General features: G+C 34.3%; 1 protein-coding gene across 3 annotated transcripts in view; it reads left to right on the forward strand.

The window, feature by feature from the left end:
• Positions 1–1,863: 1,863 nt before the first annotated feature.
• The window catches only part of LOC111049971, a 152,870-nt gene continuing 130,612 nt past the window's right edge, over positions 1,864–24,121 (forward strand). For 2 of the 3 annotated variants that reach the window (XM_022336188.2, XM_022336194.2), the window contains exon 1: positions 1,864–2,117. In XM_022336188.2, the coding sequence (XP_022191880.2) occupies positions 2,057–2,117 (61 nt within the window). In that variant the 5' untranslated portion in view covers positions 1,864–2,056. The remainder of the gene's footprint in view (positions 2,118–24,121) is intronic. The other variant, XM_022336203.2, reaches the window with a different exon arrangement.

Below are 24,121 nucleotides of genomic sequence, written 5' to 3' on the forward strand. Positions count from 1 at the left end.
TCTCAGATCCTTCTTCAGTTGTTCTAGGTACTTCAGTCTTGGTCTTCCTCGCGCATTCCTTCCCTCACTCATGCAAAAGAAAAACTACAATGTCTTGGGCTTTGAAGTTGGAAATTATAATTTATTGTCTTACCTTGGTTTATTGCTTCACTATCATCAATCATGATTGATAATTGATTTTTGGCAATGGTTGATCAAGTGTCCAAGTAGGCCTATGTGGTCGACTCAGTCACGAGCACTTGGTACTGTCCTTGGAGGGGTGACCGACTGATTGCTTATGGCTTTACAATCACTTCCCGTTTGTGTGCGACCCACCTAAAACAATAGATAGTACTAAACATTCTACTGAACGTAATCATATCGGGGGACCGAGCTTCGCCCTGGAATACAAAAGCATACAACATTTATAACGAGGGAGGAAATTATAATATATTTATAGTTTATATTTAGAATGATATACTATGTTAGCTACAATATTTGCTATAATATACTATGTTCTATTCTACACTAATAGCATCTGATTACTATTTTGGACTTTTTGAAGTGAACATGTAGCCATTCCATCCTAATCCATCAACCATTAGGTTCATTAATGTTTATCATGTCCAAGGTACCTAGAACACATTATTCTAGGTACATTGATCACGTCGATAATTTTCTTGCCGGATAATATTTATCGTGAGATCAGCGGATTGAATGCAGTAGTTCAAAAGCCGAGGCATAATTTTGTCTCACTCACACACGCACTCGCTATCTCACTTCCATTATCGAGGGACGATGAAATTTTCAGCTGTTTTTTCAAGGATGAATTATGTCCAAGGATGAAACTTGTCCTTCAGCAAGTTATACATGAGATGACACCTAATGCAATAGAATTTTTATATAATAAACCTACTTTGTTCCAAATTTCGTGAGAATTGTTAGAGCCGTTTACGAGATCGGGTGATATACAGACATATAAACATATAAAAATATAAACATATATCTTTCGCTTAATATTATATGATTTTTGGAGAAAGGAAGAGGAGTAGGACGATGGAGAAGATGAGGAGGAATAAGAGAAGAAGGAAGAAGAGAGTAACTTAAAGAACCGCTAGATTGGTTGGCTTTATTTGATCCTCCAAGGCCAAGGGAAAAGTAAGGGAGCAGCCAAACCTTCCTCCACTCCCACTCAACCCTTCAGTACAATATTATTCTACTATTTCTAAAGCAGCATTACTGCATTAGAATCAGAAAGAAACTTACTAAAAATAAATGTATGAAATCATATGAAAATATATGATATATTATGAAGAGAAATATATTAGGAGGAAAACATTCTACTTTAGAACGTGAAAAAAATTCATGCCGAGAAGAGTAGGTGATAAAGGAGGAAGAGGGTGTGTATTAGGAAGAGGAGGAGTGGAGAAGTAGGAAGAAGAGGAAGGGTTGCAGGAGAGTAGAAAGATAAGGAAAGATAGAGACGAAAGAGGAGAAGGAGAAGGAAGATCAGTGGGTGGGCAAAAAAAGAAGATAATAATGAGAAGGAGAAGAAGGAGATGGAGTTGTAGGAAAAGAGGAGAACGAGGAGCTGTTCTTAGAGATGATGCCAATAAAGGAGAAGAATCAAGAACAAAGAAGAACAGAAGGTTGAAGAAATTAACGAATATGAAAGTAATAAACAATTAGAACCTGAATAAAAATCAAGAATTAATTTTGATATTATGGATTGACATTGTCAATTTTCAAGGAAGGAGCACATTGTATTGTTGTGTGGTGGGCATATTGTATCATATTTGTCACCATACGTGGTGGTGGGGAGTGGGGGTCCACCTTGATGGGTGAGGGGAGGGGGGAAGCTGATGAACGGAGGCGGCAGCAGCGGCTGGAGTGGATAGAGTTTCAGTTCAGTGTTCAGTCGACGGTGCGACAGCCGTGCGGTCGCTCAGTGTGTCAGTTGAGTAGTTGCTAGTAGTGAACGTTCGACGTGGTCGATGGTAGTGAACAATCAGTCCAGCTCGTGAACCATCGCTGTGATCTAGTGATTACTTTCCGGATTCATCTCGCCGCCACCGCAATGGCTTCCAACTTCTGTTCATCTTTTATCGTGTGCACTGTGGGCCTACTGCTCTTAACAGGTTGGTCACAACACTCACTTGATAATAGTGATAAGAAGAGGAATAGTGACATCCTCAACCAACCACCAAATCAGTGCATGCTAGTCATAGGTCAACAAGTGTTCATTATTGTAATAGATAAATAATCACTCAACCCAGAGGCTCACATTCATCTTGAAACTCTTTTTCCACCCTTTATTACCATCATGTACTTCAAATATGCATAAAACTGATTACTTATTTAGTGTCATCTGAAACAATGATTATCTGGGGATTTATCAAGTGTCAAACGGAACAATAATGATTTATGACATTAATACGAAAACTATCAAACATAAACTCCAATCTCATCGATTTATAAAATGAGACGTTGCATCATGAATGGATTAATCTACCCTCTCGTAGTCACGTGGAGGGGATTGCCTTCAATGATGATAATTTCTTCATTTAATGTAAACATGTGATAAGATTTTTGTTAAATTGGATTGATGATATTTTGATGGAGAAAATTACATAATATATGGAAACATTATAAATTACAATATCAATATTAGGATCTACCTCTTGCTGTCTGGAAAATTTGGAAGGATTCCCCCATAATTTCTCCAAGTAAACTTAAACAATCGATCTTATTTATTCTCAATTCCTGTAAAATTATTATTTAACTCTGGTAGAGACTAGAAAATATTATTGCTCTACAAAATGATTGACATATTTGATGAATACCATGAACATTATATAAATTAAGTCTATATTATATCAATAACTGATAATCAAAAGTACAACTATAATAACATACTTGAAGTAGAATAATAATGAAAATAGCAGAACTTAGGTTACTAAAGAAAATACCAATTACTTTCTCATTAAATTATGTTTTACATAACGAAAATATAATGAGAAAGATTTAAAATTTGCTGAAAAATATGTAACTTGAACACATATAATATTATGTAGCAACAGGTCGCAACTTTAGCCTATATATCACTGAGGGTATATTTTCAAGTAAAAAAGTATTGATCATAAATCTTTAACATGATAATTATTTAGTGTATGGAATTTCTATGAGGAGCTAAAGGACATCTCAATTTTATTCTGAAGCAGGAAAACCAGTATACTATTTGAAAAGTATCCAAAATTTTCATAAACTGTAATCAGAGTTTCAATGGACACGTTTGAATAATTTTCAATTCATACGAAGTCCTTTCTTTTCCTGAAACAAAATGCAATATCTCCCAAACGGTAGCTGCATCATTCAGTTTTTGGAATGGAGACTTGAATGGTCGATAAGAATGAAGAAAGTAAAACTTTCCTAACATCTCATTACAGAAGAATAACTGTTCGCAGTCAGCCTTGAGTTATGAAGCCTAAAAATACTGTTGTTCGAAACGGACCAGTAGCAGTAGTATGGTAGACTATCTCACTGCATTTACTGCATTCGCAATACTTTCACAAATCACTTGTTCACAAAAATACTATTCCATTCATTCCGAAAATAATATGTTCGTCAAATGGATTAGCGTTGAATGGAAAAGCCTGAGCTATGTAATATTTTTTGAAACGCCTACTGCGAGTACTACCGTTTACCTAATAATAGGTACGTTGTGTTATGGAGGACTAATGCAAAAGAAAGAAATGTTGAGCAGCAATGAGAATTGGAAGTTGGAAAAATCATAGACCTAACAATAATATAAATGTACAGTGTTCAATATGAACAACGTTCTATCTCTTCCCCTCCTCACATTATAAGATCTAATAAGGAATGTTCCTAACATTTTTCATCCCATTATATTTCAGTGATTATTTAAACTGGTAACCGATTTTAAAAGCAAGACGAACAATTAAAGTTCATACCATGGTGATTGTTGTTGGCCACATCTCATGATAACTGAATTTCTGTTAAATAATTGCATTTCTTTAATCTAACAATAAAAGTTCAAATCAAGATGAAGTTTCACACAGTCTTAACAAAAATTGATACTTGCAATCGAGTATTTATTATTGAGCTTGACTTTCTTAAATGAAAAGCTAATAGCTAAGTTGGTGAAGGAAGCTAAGCCCTACCTCCGTAAACAAAGCCTTAGTGAATTCTGGTAACGTCAGCACAGTTAGGGCTCCTACAACAATAAAAGAATTGTATCTGTATCAGCTAGTGTTTTTATTGGTGTAGGAGCCCTACCTGTGCTGACGTTACCATCAACCACCAGTCTTGCACTATGGCTTTGTTTACGGAGGTAGTGAGCTAAGTTAATAATACGTTCCTAAATTGAGATCAATTTAATCATTCATTCATAAATTCAAATTGACAATAGGAAGCAAATAAGAAATTGCATTTAATTAACAGGCAGAATTATAATTGCAATAAGTGTGGGCTAACGTTCAATGGCAACTACAACGTCAGAGCTACGAAAGTAAAAGTTGATATATACAATTCTCAATAATTATAACAGGCAAACTCTTGTACAGAGAACCCAGCATGAACCAGTGACGAGCTTTAGAAATCCTTGAGAAAGTCTTTAATGAATATTAGTAAAGTCGATCGTGTGGGAAAATGCTTATAGCTGACATCTCTCTCAGTATGTGAGACTTGTATCATGTGAATCCGCTCCTGGAAAGCAGACAGTATGTTGTTGTAGACTGTAGTCTACACAGTCGAGACTGCTTAGTGTTGTTATTGTAGCTGCAGAGTAACTACCAAAACATTGAACCATGTCTCATCATGCATCATAATTATAACAAATACATATCAAGTATTAAATACATATTATTATAGAGTAAAGATACCGTTTAATATTAAAAGTAGTAATAATTTGTCTCTGATATTATGTGTTTGCTAGATAATGTTTGTTTTGCTAGATAAGAAGACCATCCATTGAAAATGCTCCAATTATTTGTATTTCAAAATATGAAGCTAGAATGATATAGAGTAATTTTTCTCTCTTATCCCACTGGAATTTAAATGAAAACATGTCTAGTGATTTGATTAGCAGTAATGTATTGCAATATTTCTTTCACTTTCTGAGTCATCCTAGAACTTCAAGGTGAGAGAAAAATATCTCATTCCAGTTGACTTTATGTTACTTTTACTTACTGCTCTCGTGCTCTGTGATTTACATCAGTCACAAATGGATGAACTGTAGCTTTACAATTGTTGTATTATAAGAAGTAAACTGGGGAGTGATATTCGTCTCTGAAACTTGTTTTAATGACATTCACTGAAAACATTTCTCTTATTTGAGCTCATTCAACTTATCAGATAAGAGAAAATCCAGAATCTAAAAGAGTTCTAGATATTTATTTCATATAAAATTGATATACCGTACCTTATCAGGAGTATGGAATCAGGTAGACCTACTTATCGCTACTCATGTATATTCATAAGTTTTCAATTGCAATGTGCAATAAGTATGTGTCAAAAAAAGCTTTACTTAATTCATCACAAATAGATACATCACATGAGATTGCTTATCTGAATAAGTGAATAAATCTAATCATAGCTGACAGCAGCTATTCTTATGGTGAACCTATTTAGCAAGAATAACTTTAATAAAAAAATAAAAATGTTCACATGGAATAACATTATTTACTGTAGTTTAATGGGAATTTCCAATGTTTTTATGAATAGTTATTTACACGGTTTTGATAATTTTTTTTCAAAACTACATAATTATCTCTGAAATCAGATCAACGAAATACAGTAGCATTTTTCAACCTTTCCTGTATTACGATAGTTGAGAATCTCATATACAATCAATCCACAGCATTGTTTCACACTCCTAATTCAAAAAATTGTATATTATTATAATTATATACTATGCATTTTGAATAGTAATAACACAACATATTATTGTCCTGGAATTTGAAAATACTGAATCAAGTGAGTTTTAGATTGAAGAAATTGCACTACGTTTGCAAGTAGCCGCAGACAGGAGTTACATCCAGCTGTCTAGTCTTTCTTCAGATGCGCGCCTAGTATAAAGGCCTATAGCATTAGAAATAGGGCCTTCGCATGGAACAAAGGTTATGCTAATCTGGGCAAGTGGTTAGAGTAAGTTGGTCTCGCTTTGGCTATGTAGGTCGCAAATGTGTATGCTCGTTGCTTTGCTCTAACCTAGACAACAACATGAGGTTATACGAATTAGACGGCCGAGCTCAATTAGCGGTCTACTGCAATGAAAGGGAAATCATTGTCACTTTTCAAATCACATTCACTTTTGATACTCCTTGTTTGCCAACAGCATTGGATTTACACGAAATGAAACTCGTTCCGATGAATAATCAAGCAGGGGCCGAAAGTTGTTTTGAGGCCAGGCTGAGACGCCAGCACTGTTCAATAAACAACTCATGAAGAGAATCCTCTATTACTTTAGCTTCGGCGAAAATTAACTCACGAGAGCTCGCCTCGAGTCTCGAATTCAGCTGACCCTCGAAGATACACTTAGTAGCCCCATGTGTATCTCAATATGCAGCCAACATATCTAATTGCAAAACAGTCCTGCAAATCTCTCCACTTTCAATATATTAGCAGCCTTTGTACGGGCTCAATTTACTAGCAGCTTGAAACCTGACTTCTTTGTTAGGTACCAGAAAAATGTTTATTCAGCGTGTATTAGTCCGACATAATACTGGAGTTAATCGATAATACTCCAAAATACATTATACATTATGTACGTTATGTCGAGTTATCTATAATTTTTCAAGAATAAATCCCATGTATCAAATCTTTTTATCTCTTTTTTGAGCTTTCGCGTATCCTACCAAAGTCGCGTATCTCAACGCAGGAGTTGAATGCTTCACTATAAAGAAAGAGTAATCAAGAAACAGGAGCAGAGGTTTAGATGTTTGATTAGAATACACCTGATCTTTCATTTCATTAGAGCACTTCAGTATCATTTTTATCATCTAGCCAGAATGGCATTTATCATTGTTAAGAAGCATCTACAAATATATGTCCCATGATTGTCTTGTTGTACCTGACATTATCAGCCCAAAAGAAAAGGGCATAATTGCAATTGGTAATTAGCGGTATGATTTATCCAAATAGATGTCACTTCACACATAGGAGTCACAAAGATATCAGTTTGAAGGCTGTTAAACTAAAGGTTTGTTGCTCAAATCTTAAAAGTTGTTTTTATTGGCTAGACAACCGTTAGTTTTCAAGGAAAATCAATAAAAATAATTCGAGAAGCTTGCTTAATAAATTGACACTGCTGGAATGTGTCACACTCAACAAGTTTGTTTGCATTATTAACTGGTAATAAAAATACTACATAGAAATATTCGCTCTCATGAGGGTATAAACCAGCAATTTAATCAATAGAAAACCTAAAATGTAAATGAGCGTCTTCTGTCTTTTTCTGAGAGTGACATAGTTTATGATGGACATTATTTTCTCTTTCGCCCTCTTTAGTGCGTCATTTGAAAAATTCATTTTGCTTTAATCTCTGATATAATTACCAAAATTTTACTCTGTAATTATTTGACTATTTTGAAAAGTCTAATAAGATTCTTATACAACGAAACCACTTGAGAGTAGAGTGCAGGCGGCAGAGATGCGATTCCTCCGCACAACCAAGGGCTGGGATCGGAGAGATCATTTTAGAAGATATCTGATCTGAGCTGGGAATATTTAATTTGAATGAAAAAGTTATAGAATACCGAAGTCAATTGAAGGATCATATAAAAAGAATGTCTGCAGAAAGGCTTCCCCTTCAAGTATTAAATTATAGACCAGAAGGTAAAAGATCAATTGGAAGGCCACGTAAGAGATGGCAATAAATGACATGTTATAGTATTTTATCTTTAGGGCTACTTTTGAATATAAATCTGAGAACCCTTCTTAAAATTATTTAGTCACGACATGTTTCGGCTATATAATGGCATTTATCAAGTGATTGGAAAATAAATAAAATATTTTATTTTAATAAAATAATATATGATATGGCATTATATAGCCCAAACATGTTGTTACTAAATAATTTTAAAAAGGGTACTCAGATTTATATTTTTATTTATTACATGTAGTCCAGTCAAGGAAAGATAAAAGAGGGAAAAGTTGGGAAGACAAATTTTTACCCCGCAGTTCTTCTGTTTAGGGTAGTAAGGAAATAAACATATCAAAAGTCCCCACCCCTAACTCTTGTGCTAAGGGAAGGGTGGTTTAAAGGTACCATTTTTTGGTTTATCGCATAAAACTCAAAATCATTTTTTTCTGTTTTTGCTCTTATAACTTTTTTAAAATCGATGGGAAAAATCCAAGCTGATTATTATGAACTTATGAAGCATTGAATTCTCTTCACAACACTAAAGCTGCTGCAAATGGTGTAGGGAAATTCGAAAAAGTGTGAAATTATGCATCAAATTGAAGAGAATTCAATGCTTCATAAATTCATAATAATCAGTTTGGATTTTTCCCATCGATTTTTAAAAAGTTACGAGAGCAAAAACAGAAAAAAGTTGATATCAAAAGTGTTTTTTCAAAATGTCACACTTTCAAGAGCGGATATCTCGAAAACTAGAGGAGATATAAAAAAAATTATGTAAGCTTTAATTTGTTATATGACAGTCAAGTCCTTGGGATTCATAGTTTTTGAGGTTTAAGCGAGAAACCAAAAAATGGTACCTTTAAACCACCCCAACCCCCTTAGCACAAGGGGTAGGGGTGTGGACTTTTGAAATGTTTACCTCCTCACTACCCTCAACAGAACTGGGGGGTCAACATTTGTCTTCCCAACTTTTCCCTCTATACCCTTTTTTGAGCATTCATTGCCTGGCTAATTTTATGGTATGAATGTAAATTTTTATAGCATTTTTGAACTCACTAACTACTGTATAAGCTGTTTGTAAGTCGGAACATGCAATAGCCTGATCCTTGCACGTAAGATTATGATGAGATTCTTATAGTTTCTATACTAACATTTATTGCTGTTATTTTTCCATTTATATTTTGATTTTCCTTTCAACATCTTCGAAAAATTATGGCGATTTACCCAGAAAATTGTTCAACTCATTTTTGAGCATCAATAGTTTTCTGAAAGTGGAGATAGCACAAGCTCTAATGAAATACTCATGTAGGAATAAAACGAATTCAACCGAATGGATTTTGGGTTTTAATCAGTTCAAATTAATACTACGTTAAGAAGCAAGAATACATGAATGAGGTGATGATTGACTTAATCACTTGCTTTATTGGAGAGGGTCTTATAAGTCAGAAGGATGAAGGATGTATACTTGAAATACATCACCTGTCTCATTAGGCTACATTGAGTTGAAGAAATATATATATATATACCTGCTTTTCGACCTCCTTTTTTATTTTTGGTACGGTAATACCAACCCATCTTGTAACCATTCCTATGTGGGTAGAATCTGGAGGGTTTAATAAATCGTAATCATCATGTGAATATTCTTTAATCATCATGTGGTTTCACGTAATGACTGTTTCACGAATTCCAACCACAATAATAGCATTTACATCAATCTGGTAGGTTTTCCACTTCCAGTAACGAGGTATTTAACAGAAAGCTTACAATTTACAATGCTGGTTGATTACGTGACGCAACTGCAATCATTTTCTGTATGATTACACTCAGTACACCTGACAATATATTTTCTAGGAAAGGTTTGGCCGTTACTATCTTGTCAAGAATAAATAAAACAGGGTTGACCGATTAAGAAATTTCCCAACAAGAAAAAATATAAGAGTGAGAATTCCTTTTACATTCACACTGAATGCCAAGGTCAGCCACAGCCACGCGTTATTTTTTCTTCTAAAGAACTGATTGGTTACTTTTATAAGTAGGCCTATCTCATTACACAACGTCCTTCAGCTTCGCGTGGTAGAATGGCAGGTGACTGAAGCTTGAAAACTTGCACTAGAATACCTATTACACCACCGCATCTGTATTGTCTCTCATACTAATATAACTGGGGCTACGAGAAAGCGCACTTGGCCTTCACAGAATTTAGACTTTTGTTTGATGTTTATATGATGACCATAGCTTACTTTATGCTATCCAAGTGGTTGGTAAAATGTACGTTCAGACACAGTTTGAGTTGAACCATTCATAGTTTAGTTGCAGGAAGTTGCTTTGTTTCATATAGTACTATCAACTGGTAGGTGGCATGCTGGAACAGTATAGGACGTAATTTTACCTTCTAATACTCTTAGATGAAAATTAAATGCAAGCATCACATCATATTCTAGTTGACAGTCTGTAAATGGTTCAACTTAAAAGAATGCCAGGACTATCCTATATTCGCCAATAGGCCAGGTCAAATAGGTCCAAGAGGTAGACCAGGCCAAACAAGTTTTCAGGTCAATAGGCCAGAATAATAATTTCATCAACTATAATATTTCACAAAAGCATATGAAAATTTTCAGAATTTGGTCAAAAATTTTAGAATACTTCATTATAATAGTAATATCAAGTACATTCCCAAAGGTGATGATGATGCTGACAGAGATTGATGATTTATATTATATTGTGTCGATCATTACAACTATACAAAAAATGTGGAAAATAAGATAATCAGTTTTATGATTCTTGGATTCCAGGTATAGAAAGTAAGATGGTAATAATCATGCATATAGAAACAGAAATTAGAATGAACTCTCCATCCAGTAGGCTACCAATAATGATTATTCTTAAAAAAACATGTAAATGATTTTTACGGGTTTTGAAGATTTTTTTACAATTTCTTAGTTTTTCTTCATTCAATGTTAGAACTAAATAAACGTGACCCTTCCAGTTCTAGTTTTTCCTCCATGATACGCTGGAACATTGTAATAGATTTAAGCTTGTAAATAAATTTGTCTTCCAATCAATTATTAAAATAACTCTGAGAAGCTCTGATGAAACTGAGTCCAAAAGTAACTAGTAATTAATCACTGTTTACAATACCAACTAATACTCGTAGTATAGCTGCTAGCGATAAAGCTAATATTAGAAACTTTTAGAAAATTAACAATATTTCGATTGATGAACAAAAGCTCAAGTTTCAATTGCTCATAGCGTGGATTAGTGGTTATCTCTGAACTTCAAAATGATTTTAATAAGTATTAAATGTAGATGATCTTGTCAAACTCGTCAAATTGAACATATATTCATGTTTGAATTTGAATGTATTCTCATTTCAATCTGGAGTTGAACAATTTTCAGAGTAATGTGGATTGATTAAGTTTGTAGAGTGAATATTGATGATGTAGAACTTTTTCATAATTGAAGGGACTTGAAATATTTCACGAAAACATGCTTCTGTGAAATAATAATTTTAATTGAAATAAAGTGGATTTTTTGACATTATCCAAGTCTCATCAATAATGTGGATTGATTTTATCTGAAGGTATGCTGACAAAATGTCCCATTTTTGCTTCTCCAAAACACTGATTTATGACCCCGTATTTTCTGAGTTAAAACCTTGAATATCATTGAAGAGATTAACCAATTCGTGATCTAAGATTTCATAACGATTCCCAACAGAGGCTGTATATTATTTGTTTGCTCTCTTTATAACCAGATCCAGCTAACCGCAATGAACTAGATAGCAGTTAACCTGACGGCGGCGTGGTTTTCAATTGATAAAGTGTCATGCTCCTAAATGAGCAGAGCAGAGCTCATTCTGGCAGCTCTAATCACGGTCAAGCTCGCAGCCTTCAGTGAGATGCTTTCCAAGACTAGTTATCTAGTTTTCTTCTCAAGGTGAAACATTCATTGCAGGTTTTAGAAATTAGCTCTATTATCCATTTTGATACAAGAGATGTGACATGATTGAAGTTCCAAAATCACTTTAACATAATATTGGAAATTATATTCAACAGTTACAACAAGAAGTAGAGATTCAAGTTTCTTCATTGAACCCAAGAAAAACCCACAAACACTCAGCATCACAGACTTTCCTCAATTCTTTGTTTGGTGCTGAAGCACCGAGTGAACCTTGGCCTACTTCGATACCATGATCCAAACCTCTTTTGTAATAACCATTTGTTATTACCACTAAATCGTGGACTTCACTTCGTGGTGGACATCATTTGCTCACTTCTTTAGTGGTCAGAACTTTGTTATGCAATCTTGGCTGTCAGGTTTTTCTGTCTTCCTCAATTTTAAACAAACAACAGTTTTTTCTCGTTTATCAGCAATGAATTTCCTCATGCCAATTAATTACACCAATATTGAATACACTTTTCTGATGTTTGTCAAATCAAGAAACCCTCGTCCAAAGCTGCCACTCTTAGTGAATTTTGTATCTGCACTTGAATTCATATTTCGAAACGATTTTCATCTTATTCTCAAGACTTGAATAGCGATTCAATGTCTAGAACAACTCTCTGAATAATTACAGTAATTGAAAATGCATAAGCAAGTGAGCAATCAACACTCACATGATTGATTAAAGCCACCTAGATATTGTATTCAACCAAAAACCCATAGTTCTGCACCCAAGCCCATGCGAAAGTGTAGTTACACGAGAAATTATCGAAGATATTCATGTACAATATCGAACCCATTCTTGCAATAGAATACAGATTTTCAGTTTATGACGAGTAATTTCTTGAGTATTTTAGTAAGATTTACTTTAAACTGTAAGCTCTTACAGTAAAATGATGCTCTTGATTTTAAATTATGCTCTAGAAAATAGCATCAGCGCTTGAAGTGAGTCACTTTTACTAATTGTTCTTGAATACTAGCAACAGTATATCCTTTGATCTAAAATTATTGTAGTTTTCCGACATATTTTGGGAATTGACATACCTGATTTTTTTGCACCATTCTTTCTATTATTCAAAGTTTATCATGAAAGTTGCGCGCATGATTTCGACAACAATGAACAGATATAATGTGAAGAATCAATGAACAATCATAGCAAAGATTGAGTTGAAGAAGCAGCCGACTGTTTTCATCCATTTTAATCACCAGAATAACTGATATATCGATATGTACACTTTACAGTCACTTCACAGAATAGTAACAATAAAAGCAGTGCGAAGTAAGTTAGTACAGCCTTGTACAAGGCTGCGACGCTGCGACGAAGTGAAATGATGGCGCTCCATGATCAGCAGTCGAGTCGCGTCGACTCCATCAGCCTTTTTTCCCATATCGACCTATATCTTGCGCTGTACGATTTCTTCCCGCGCCGCGCAATTAACACTTTCAATTGGCGCGCGAAGCGCTCTGTTTGGCACGGGGCACGGCCCGCCGCTGCTCCCTGCTGCTGCTGCTGCTGCTGCTGCTGCTGCTGCTGCTGTGTGGAAACAACACTCGTCCTTGCGCGCGGTGCGGTGGCATACTCACATTCACTTCAAACTGTCAGCCTTCCCTTTACAAAACATCAATACTTTCCATTCAACGACTGCTGACAATTGAAAGTGACTGACAACAGGCTGTTTCTCCACCAACCCGCTTCCGACATTCCTTCAGCCTTGTTAGGCGAAAAGTTGTTTCTGTGACAACCACGGCATCATCCGATTAATTAATAGAATGCCTGTCGTCACCAACCGGCCAAACTAAACGCTGCCACCGTCATATTTAGAATCACTCGAATACCGATGTCAAAAACCTCCTCTGTACCTCAAGTCTATTTTTGGAGTGGACAAGGATGCAATACAGGGCTTTCGTACATGGTATGTGGGGAAAGCATTTCTTTCCTCATTCCCCTCTATACTCTGATAATTTTCCTTATAGTGAGAGCTATAATAGTCAGTACTCAGTACATTGTTTCTATCAACAGCAACTGCTCCCATTAAACAGTCAAGAAGGTCTCAGTTATAATTCAGAATTATCTTATAAAAGAAATTTCTTGTTCTTTTACATAGCAGTTGTGCATGGAAAATTGAATTATGGAAATGAAGTACTCCATATACCACGCGAAACACCCTGAAAATTCAAATATACATTTCCTTATTCATTTTTCATTATACTCTTTTAAAATTATTGCCATATAGAATATTATATTTCAAAGAACAATTTTTCTTGAAAATTGGATTGTGAATGTAAATTTGATTAAAAATATTATTAGAATATCGAAAACGAAATCCAGTATGTTATGATAGAATCTTTTCTTATCTATCGATTAAAGTTGTAAACAACATTTTGAATTCAAGATTGACTGCGGAATGAAATTATTATAAATTAGATATGGATTCATATAGCGCTTTAATTAATCTCATTGATAGGATCAAGAGGGAGAAATTAATGAGGCTGGTGAAATTAAGCACATGAATTGTTATGTTGTAGTCTATTCTTGCATATCTCGAATATAAGAAGGTGAAAATATATTGCCAAACACTGAAAAAGACAGAAAACAATGAATGGAAACCAATTAAACGGGTAGAGACCTCTATTAACATACCCAGTTTCCAGTTAGGACATATGAAACAATCCATAATATCTAGCGGTACATAGACATTAAACTCTAGTTTCTCACATGTGCTGATGAAAGAGGGGATAAATCTCGATGATATAATCGTGCTCCATTTCTGAGGTCGATGCAATCTTTGTTGTGTTCGGTAAAATACAAATCACGTCCATACAGTTATTACATTAGCGGTGAGAAGCCCGACGATGATAATGAATAGTTTAGATTGCTCGACTATGAATATAAATTCAGTCCGGAATAATGCATGTGATAACTGGGCTTATTCGGGCGTTGATAATGGAGATCTGAGACAATCCATTCCTCCTCCGCCAATAGAAAGTCGATCATTACTCATGAATATGTAATGCTGGCCCAACTCCAACAGAGAAAATGTCAATATATATAAATATAAATATATTAAATGATCAGCTTGTAATACAATGGCTATAACACTTTTCTAGTACCGTATTTATATATTGGAAAAACTATTATCCAATGGAAGGGCAAAAAGAATTCTCATCCATTCACAAAATTAATACTGTTCATTCCTAAATAATTATTATCTTGTTTATTTTTACCTATGAATTTACCCTTCAATTCAATAGTTTTTCTACAATGTAATACTCTGTACGGTAAATCATCTTACAATCTTTAGAGGACGAAAAGCACATACAACAAATATAACACGGAATCACTTCCGGTAATTCATACCCGAGCCGCGCTGATCCTTAGAATTTCACTGAAGATTGCTCACAAAGTTTTCCTAATCTCGTCGCCGGCGCTTGATTACTGGGGCCATTGACAAAGTTAACAAGTCTCAACCTGAGTTTAGGTGTCACAGTACAGAGGTGATATGAGCTATTGGGAATACAGTTTTCAAAGTAGTGTTAACTGTTGTAGTAGCGATCCTTATTGTTAAGTTTTAACGAGTAACGTCAAACCAGTGACGCTATAATTAATATTATATAGGAAGCCTGAAACCTTGAGGAAGCAGACCAGACTGATCTTTCATTCCCTCATTCTTCAATATTATACATGTGGAGCAAGTCATCAATGTCCAGTTTGATAATGCAATTATGGCTATATTTCTTTTCTACGCTATATATTCGAAACAAAAGGATAAAAATCAGGATTATGCGGTCTCCATTCTGAATGAAAGCAGAACGATTCATTCTAGAGAGTTGCAGTAAATAGTATTGTTGTGGGGAAAGAACAATGCAGACAGTGGAGACTATGTGCGCCATTGCCCATTGATTCGTTGAGACAGATCTAATGACTGAGTCACGTGGCGAAGAGCCGGCGATTGTTGAGAGCATCTGATACGGGCATGTTTTACAAGCCACTCAACTCTGCGAACAGATACCGCTGATTCCTGCACTCTCCTGTATTAGCAAGTAGCCATCAATTCCCTGCATTCTTTCACTTTCAGAGCACTTGCAAACCATACGGAATAGAAATACAAGCATTATACTGGATTATACGTGAAAGGAAATCTTCTCGTGCAAGAAACACTTTAATCCCAAGCTAGAATGATCGAGAAAGGAAGCTAAAGGGAAAATCGAGATAACTCATCCAGATATTTATGCTCTTAACAGTTCATGTTGAGAGTTGACGAGCTACTATTCGATGCTATCTCCAAATCCACTTCAATTTGCACGAATCTGCATTGTAGTAGATAAAGTACTACAATAAAAAGGAATTTGAAGTTTTAGATAATGGGTTGAGTAATCTTGAGTTTTTACTGTTAATGGTCATAGAAATCTACAGTAAGTAAAATAGCTTCTTAATAGTTCACAAATACTCTAACATCTTTGTTCCTCGAAAACATTTTGACAATACATTGATGACGAAGACAAGGGATTGGAAGAACTTATGAAACTGGATTACATTATCGAACTTTCAATGATGGAGACAAAAACTTCGAAAAACTATCACATACATTAGCAGCATATTCCCAATTTGCAGAAAAAAAACAGTAAAATTTTAACATAAATGAATACAAATTAAACAACAATACATAATATCTACCTAGAAAGTAGTCATCTCTCATCTCATCTTTGGTAGAGAGTTAGTGGGAAGGATACTTCGAATATTCTTTCCGAAGAATGGACATTGATTTATGTCCAAAGCTCCGCCAATTTATGTAGATGCATAACAATATTATCTATTCTATCTATAGTTATTACAAATTGCTTTTTTTCATATCATATACAGCTCAATAATTATTTTCTTAGTTTATATTTTGTAAATTCATCCTTAATTTTGCTATATTGTAAGCTATTGAATATAAGTGTATAAGCCAGTAAATATTGTAATCTACATAAATAAAGTACTCAATCAATCTCATCATCATTCCTCTCACTCACTATCCACGCACAAGCCTAAGAGCATCTGTGGGAATCGCCCTCAGTACTATTATCATAAGTAACCTATTATTCACGAAACTAGAATGTTGGTGATTCTTGAATGGAACATCAGGTTCTGGTTTGTTTTTATGGTGGAGCAAGCAATAAAAATTCTGATGTGGGAAGACATAATATATTCAGGTCTTCAGCAGTATTGAATCCAGTGAGTTAAATGTAGGTCTGGAGAGTTTTTACGTATGTTGAAAATCACGACAAAGATTAAGATATTACGTAAAACCAGTGAAACTGATGTAGGTATGTTACAAGTATAGCACGATCAATTGCGTAAACTTCGAAAAACACAAACACAAGGAATTCGAGTACCGTATTGGAACTGTAAAGGAGATGAAGACTATAGATGTGTCGTGGAAATGGATTTTTAACATTCGAAGCAGATGCATTAAAAGATATTAAACATATTATGAAAGCCATTGAATAAGGAGATTCAAAATTAATAAATTGGAAGAGAGTATATCTAATTCCTAAAAAATCACGGTACGTTTAATTCCAAAGTCATAAATCTTATCCTCCTAATGAAGCTATTATTCAGATGCGACCTTGATAATATCTGGTAGCATCGACTGCTATCAGTGTTGATGAAGCACGTTAACTTTTTTCGAAAGTGAAATCCCCAGCGGTGATCAACTTGATCATCCTTTAAAATTGGTTGGATGAGGAGAGAGCTATCAACAAATTAATTTATTATTTATTGGCGTATATTTCGTGGCTAGTGATAGCCTGAATGAGCATTCAAATTACTCTCTCCAGATGAAGACATCAAATAGTTAGATACTACTTCAGAAAATGACTTCAGAATTTGGAGCTTTGCCATATCATGTACTTTCATGTGTCGGTACATGTTATTTGTAGCTGCTTTCATACTTATTGGAATTCTTTTATAATACTTTTAGCTACTTGGAATACTCCATGAGTTAACCCTAGGTTATAGGTGATTTTCTGGATAATTCCTCCACTTTTATAAGGCTTCAAGGTATCTATCTATTGATGGATTCAAATTATCTACAAATATCCATGTTAAATTATCTATAATACCATGCCTTAATATTCAATCAAGGTAGATTTCTATTCTTCAGAATTTGGAAATTAATATTTTGGAAATATATAATCTATAATTAAATAGAAATACAGTTTTTTATTCGTAGTTCTTCACCAGGAACAATGCTAATTATCCTCGACAATAATTTTTAGTATAAAATTTTCTGATCTCATAAAATAGAGTAGCCTATTATTCAATGAACATTTTATGTCAAACCCATGCCACTAACTGATCAATCCTTTACAGAATATTAAATACAAAATAGGCCTTCTGTGAAAATACTAGCCTACACAACTTGAGTGAGGTTTGATAGCAGATAGCACCACCTACCTGTTCATGGATCTTTTCTTATAATGTGTCCAAGACTGTTCTGCAAGGCAGATTATCCAGAGATCGCTTCAACCAAGCAGCTTGAGGACAACGTAAGCAAAATCATTATTATTGTTTTTACAAGTAGATTGGCCCAGTAATTTCCAACAAAGTATATGTAGCTCAGCTTAGTGTGTTGCCGGAGAGGTGAACGTGTGATAACATTATTTGTCACATTCATAAATCAATAATAATAGAAATTAGTATGCTGCAATGTGTTATTAGACTATCTCAGTCCATTGTTATCAAGACATCGCAAAATCATTATTCAGATCAATTTGCATCCATTATGATACTGTATCTCAACAAAACAATACACTAGTATTGTTTCAACGTTTTCTCCAATCGATTATGTCTGATTTCTACTGATTGACCTTCATTTAAATGATACTTTACATTGTGGTTATTATAATTCATACTTATTGGTCTTTTAAGTTGTAGTAAATCCATTCAATATATAGACTACATCCTTATTTTTTATTCTTGATTTTTTAAACTGAATTTTGTATCTGAAAGTTGAAAAAATTTAACACCCAATCAAGCTAGTGCTCTAGTTAAAGATTAGCCTATTCTTACAAAAAAGTTTCAGACAGCTCTAGAATATCTGAATTCAAATGACGTGAAACTTAATGACGTATTTTTCTGTTAGCTTCCCAATTATCAATAAGAATTTGGCATTCGTTGATTAGAGGAACCGATTTGACTCAAATTGACTTCTATTAATGATTTTATATAAACGTGTTTATATTATTGAATTTTAGCAACACTAAACTCCAATCAAGAAGCCAGTCGTACAACTAAACCAAAATTAATTGTATATTAATTATTGATTCAATTAAGAAGATTAGAGTGTAATATATTATTGATAAAATTGAACTATTCGATGGTTTTGATAGTGTAGGGCTATTAGGTCAGAACCAGTAAGAATAGATTGTTTTCTCTTTTGAAATAGTCAACTAAATTTCCTTGAACTATAACATAGTTTCGGCTGATAGTTTCCGCATTGAGGGCGGACTACTTTCCTTGAGCTTATTACATTAGTTTTAATGTTATTTGGCTAATTATTATTGGGTATTTCCGTACCTCCAATTCGATGTTCTTTTGTTACATACTAGTAAAACGTGTGATACTCTTCAACATATGACTACAGTTATTGGAAAATTATGATTATTTTTATCATGAAATTTGAAGATTGTAAATATTTTATTTTCCCAAGATTGGACGATAACTTGGAACATTGATGGATGAAATGAAGTTTTATCGTTTTTCAATTCCCATAGTTTAAGATAATATATAATAAAATGAAACCAGCTTGAAATATACTTGTGATAGGCATCCATCCCTAATTAATAGTCAGCCTTCTTCAATAGGCATCCACCAAAAAAACGCTGGAAACCTCATTCATGGAAGCATAACATGATAAACATGATGGGGCGCAGTATCTCAATTATTTAACAGAATACAGCATGAATATGAGCCCCTTTCACTCAAAACGACTGTTTCAGAGAGACTTATAAATCTTTATGTGAAGTTACTGTAAGTACACATATGCTTGATTATCTTACAGGAATCAGGTCACAACACCAAAATGAGTAATAAAGGGAATACGAAATAATGTAGCATATACTAGAAACATGAAATACCACTATTATGTGGTGAAGAAAGTAGTTTTTATCAACTGACACAAACTTTGAAATTCATAGTCTCCATTGACTCATAAATTTCACTTACCAAATACCAAAGTAAATAACAATTATCTGGCTGTAGCAAGTTATTGAACGATCAGTTGATCTAGAAAATAAAAGTTGTTACAGAAAAGAACTTGTTTAGCAAGCCACATTCACTCAGGTACGTAGGTGATAGGATCCAGCTTTGCTAATTGGAAGTAGATCGATCACTGAAATTTATTATGAACAGTTGATCTCATTACAGATGAATTGGTTCATAACAGCAGAGTCGCTACCGTACTCTTCTTATGTAAGAGTAGGAGTAATTGCATCAAGTCGGGTAGTATTTACTTTACTACCCAAAGAACTTCTCTCCAAACTAAACTCTTTCACATCAACAGCACTAGCGCAACCCGCAGATATTGAAGACCTTCGATAATTTTTTCATGTTTCTTATAATTTATTATTCAGGCCAGCGAGGACATTGAACTTTTCTATCCATCCTCAAAATTGAATAGAGACGCATCTTCCTAAAAGACATTGCATTTCAAGTTAAGACATCAACGATTGCAATCTTTCCGTTTAACAATGTGTTAACAGAAGAATGGAGTATTACCAAGTTGAATTTCACATATTCGTATAATTCGTATTGACTAGGACTGCATCATAAATTGATAAGCGATTGATTGCAACTAACAACTCACATACAATCACTTGACAAATCTTAGATCGTGATGAAATAAAACTTACAAAGTACGAATTCGCCTTATTAGCGACAAAACTATTTGAGAATACTATTCGTCAGAAACTGGTTACACAAAACTGTTACAGCTCAAAATGGAAACTAAGATATACAGGTACTAGTCAAACTCCACACTTATTTGGAACTTGAGTAAGGAAGCTATTAGTTGAATTTTGAGGTCAATTGAGAAATAGACTGCAATTAGTCTATTGCAAATAATATTATTACTGTATGCAGGATAAATGATTGTGAGTGCGTGCTCTTGCATGATGGTAGTTACATGTCTAGTTGATTCAAGGTTAGTAAGTACCGTAACTGTTCATTATTATCGAGACTGATCTTTTAGAGGCCATTAGGTGTGGTTCTTAAGCAGCTTCGAATAAAAGTACAATTTACAATGTGTCAAATCTAATTGAGACTCTCTCATCCATCATTTCCTTGGTGCTTGTTTCCTAGATAGAATGCCCTAGTTGTTTAATACAGTATATTCAAATAGAATTGTACAGTCGATGTCAAAATGTATTCAGAAACTTGACTTCAGTTAAATAGGGGTTCCTTACTCGGATTCATCCCGTTTATTTCATCTGGTCTTGAAAATTTTTGTTCCCGATAATGTTTGAAGAAGTCTGCTTTCCATTTCAATTGATGGATAACATGAAAGAAAAAAATACTTACCTGAGTTCAGGATTTGAACCACAGACGTTAATAATTTGTTCACCACATTGAGATGCGAAAGTAACTCAAGTGCCAAGTCGGTAATTGCGGTCTGAAGCTTGTGTTAACTGACTCACTGACATGTGCTGTTAGCTCTTAAAGTAACACTCAAAATGAAGCTGTGCAGTTAATAACCAAGTAGAAAGTTAGCTGTTGAGGTTGGGATGATCTGAATTGCTTGCAATAATTAAACCAAAGGAATACGGGTTGGTAGCTTCTATTAAATATATAATTTATTCTAGTCTCAAATAGCGAAAATATACTCATCAAATCAATATTAGTGTTTATTGATTAGATTAGAAGTGTTGTGACAACATTCCATAATGAAGGGATCATTCTTAGAATTATCTACCAAGAATTGACGACTTCAAAACTTGATTTGGAATGGAGTCCTGAAGAAGTTGCGCTTCTGGAAAGGAGAAATCTGCTTGATTTACAATAACTATATAATAGTAGAAGGAAAACATGGAAATAGAATATATATTTGTTGAAAAATGTTTAGGAGTGCGGAGTGGTATTAGAGCCTTGATGAAATTAATTAGGACATGAATATAACAGGTTGGAAATAGCTTCAAGTAATGTTCTTCTGAGTTACAAAAGACATTAACGCTATTGTGTAATCCAGAAGCGGATGGCACCAGGAAAGATATTCCTATTACAAATGAGTGATTCATCCTCAACAAATGACCTCTACTTGGACATTTGACAACATCCGATTCCAAATAGATTATGGCACAATCAACTGCCACTGGAAGATGAATTTTGAGTGAATCATTGAAAGAAACACCCATTAAGCCGGATTAGGTTGTTTACCTGTGTAAAAGGTCTAATGATTCTAACATCTAGGGATGACCCAAACAATAGAACAGCACAAGTAAGTATAATAGCATAGACAAACCGTTCATTTATTTATGGTCATAGTACCGTAAGATACAACATGCACTTATTCAAAACGAAAAATGTACTGCACTTATCACAAGTGAAAAAATTGAACTTACCGCTAGAGAGTGTTTTTTTCTTATAGCAATCCAACTACAATTCAATTTCTTTGCTAAATGAAAAGTAAACATGTCTGAAGAGATCAATCTACAAAGCAACGCGCTTCTTCATATTGGTATTTCCCATTTAGTTGAGTCTTCACTTTAAACTTGAAAATTGGCAAATTGCTGAAATGCGCTGTAACTGAGATTCAAGTCCATGAGAATTCATTCAATGTGAGACAAGTCTTTCGGAAGATACGAAACAATGCAAGACGTTTTGTGAAAATAATTTTCAGAAGCGGTGAAACAAAACAGGCTTGCGTGCAATTATTCAGTTACAAAGACAAGGTATCCTAGAGACAGAGTGCAGAATTATACGTCAAAATAATGTTTGCTTTGTGACGTAAATATTGTATAATACTGGTGAAAATTTGTAATAATTATACTGCATCAGTGTTTAATTTGAGATCTTGCAATAACGCTAGACACAATAATATATTGCAAAATAGAATGACAATTATTGCTAGATTGAAAAAGTTCATTTTCTAAAGATCGTGAAATTAATCAGTTTTAATTACGTGAAGTATAGGTCGAATTGTTTTTTAGTTTTCAGGAAAAATCAAGAATACAGTGTGTATAACCGCTATGGTCTAACTGTTGGCCTGGTTCTGGACAATGAACAGATTCGTGATTTTGGTAATTGTTTTATTCTCCTACTTCAATTCTTGATCAATCTTTCTGTTATCTTGATCCATCGCACTATAATTCGACTTGGATTTCATCATTAATTAACATAATAACATCATAATTCATTATTTGAATTTTCAAATGAATTAATTTTCGCCTATCACAGGGAAAAGGTTTCGGGAAAATTGATCTGGCCTAATCTGTATGGAATTCTATTTCTTTGTGAATATCAAAGCTTTGGATTTCTCATTGAATATTATTTGAGCCTCTTTGTAGAAAATTCAAATTCTGGTGTGTTGAGATATTTAAATGGAGGCAATTCCCTGATCATTATATTCACAGATATGGTGGCATTTTTTTCTATTACTTATGTAATAGGCTACCGGTACTCACAAATATGACATTAATGGGTTAATGTCATGACTAGATTTGGAATAATGAATACGCAATGATAGCACAGTATATAGCAAAAATGCTATTTATATTGAGAGAGCCCTATTAAGTGTTGGCCCATTTAAGCATTCGTTTCAAATCAATCTAGCTTCCAATCACTTCACTTCCCAAGATTCCAACTACAATATTCGTTGTTGGTTTGAGATATCAATTCCCAGTGGCTTGGTTCGGATTGGACACGGGTCTCCCCAAACTAATTGGCAGACATCGATACAAAAGTTGCTTTCTGAAGGGTTGATGGCTCATTTCTTTGCCTGGTTCCTATTGGTCATTGTATCCGAGTTTAACCAGTAATCGAATTGGCGGCGACTTCTATTACTGTCGATCAATCTCGGACGTGATGTACAATAACTAATCAATACCATCAAACCAAAGCTAAAACATCTCTCACGCCTACAAAACCTTCGGACACAACATGTCGATCCAAACTTCTTCACTAGAACTGAACACTGAAGTAAACACAGTTTTGACGCACAAGCTAGTTTGAGTGAGGAAAATGATAGAAACCTGGAACCGTGAACATAAAAGAAACGGCTAGATTCATCTATGGAGTGTATTGAAGTATTTTTCTTGAAAATCCAGTACCATACACTTCGA

The sequence above is a fragment of the Nilaparvata lugens genome, chromosome 1 (assembly GCF_014356525.2).
Source record: "Nilaparvata lugens isolate BPH chromosome 1, ASM1435652v1, whole genome shotgun sequence".
In the NCBI taxonomy this organism is placed as follows: domain Eukaryota; kingdom Metazoa; phylum Arthropoda; class Insecta; order Hemiptera; family Delphacidae; genus Nilaparvata; species Nilaparvata lugens.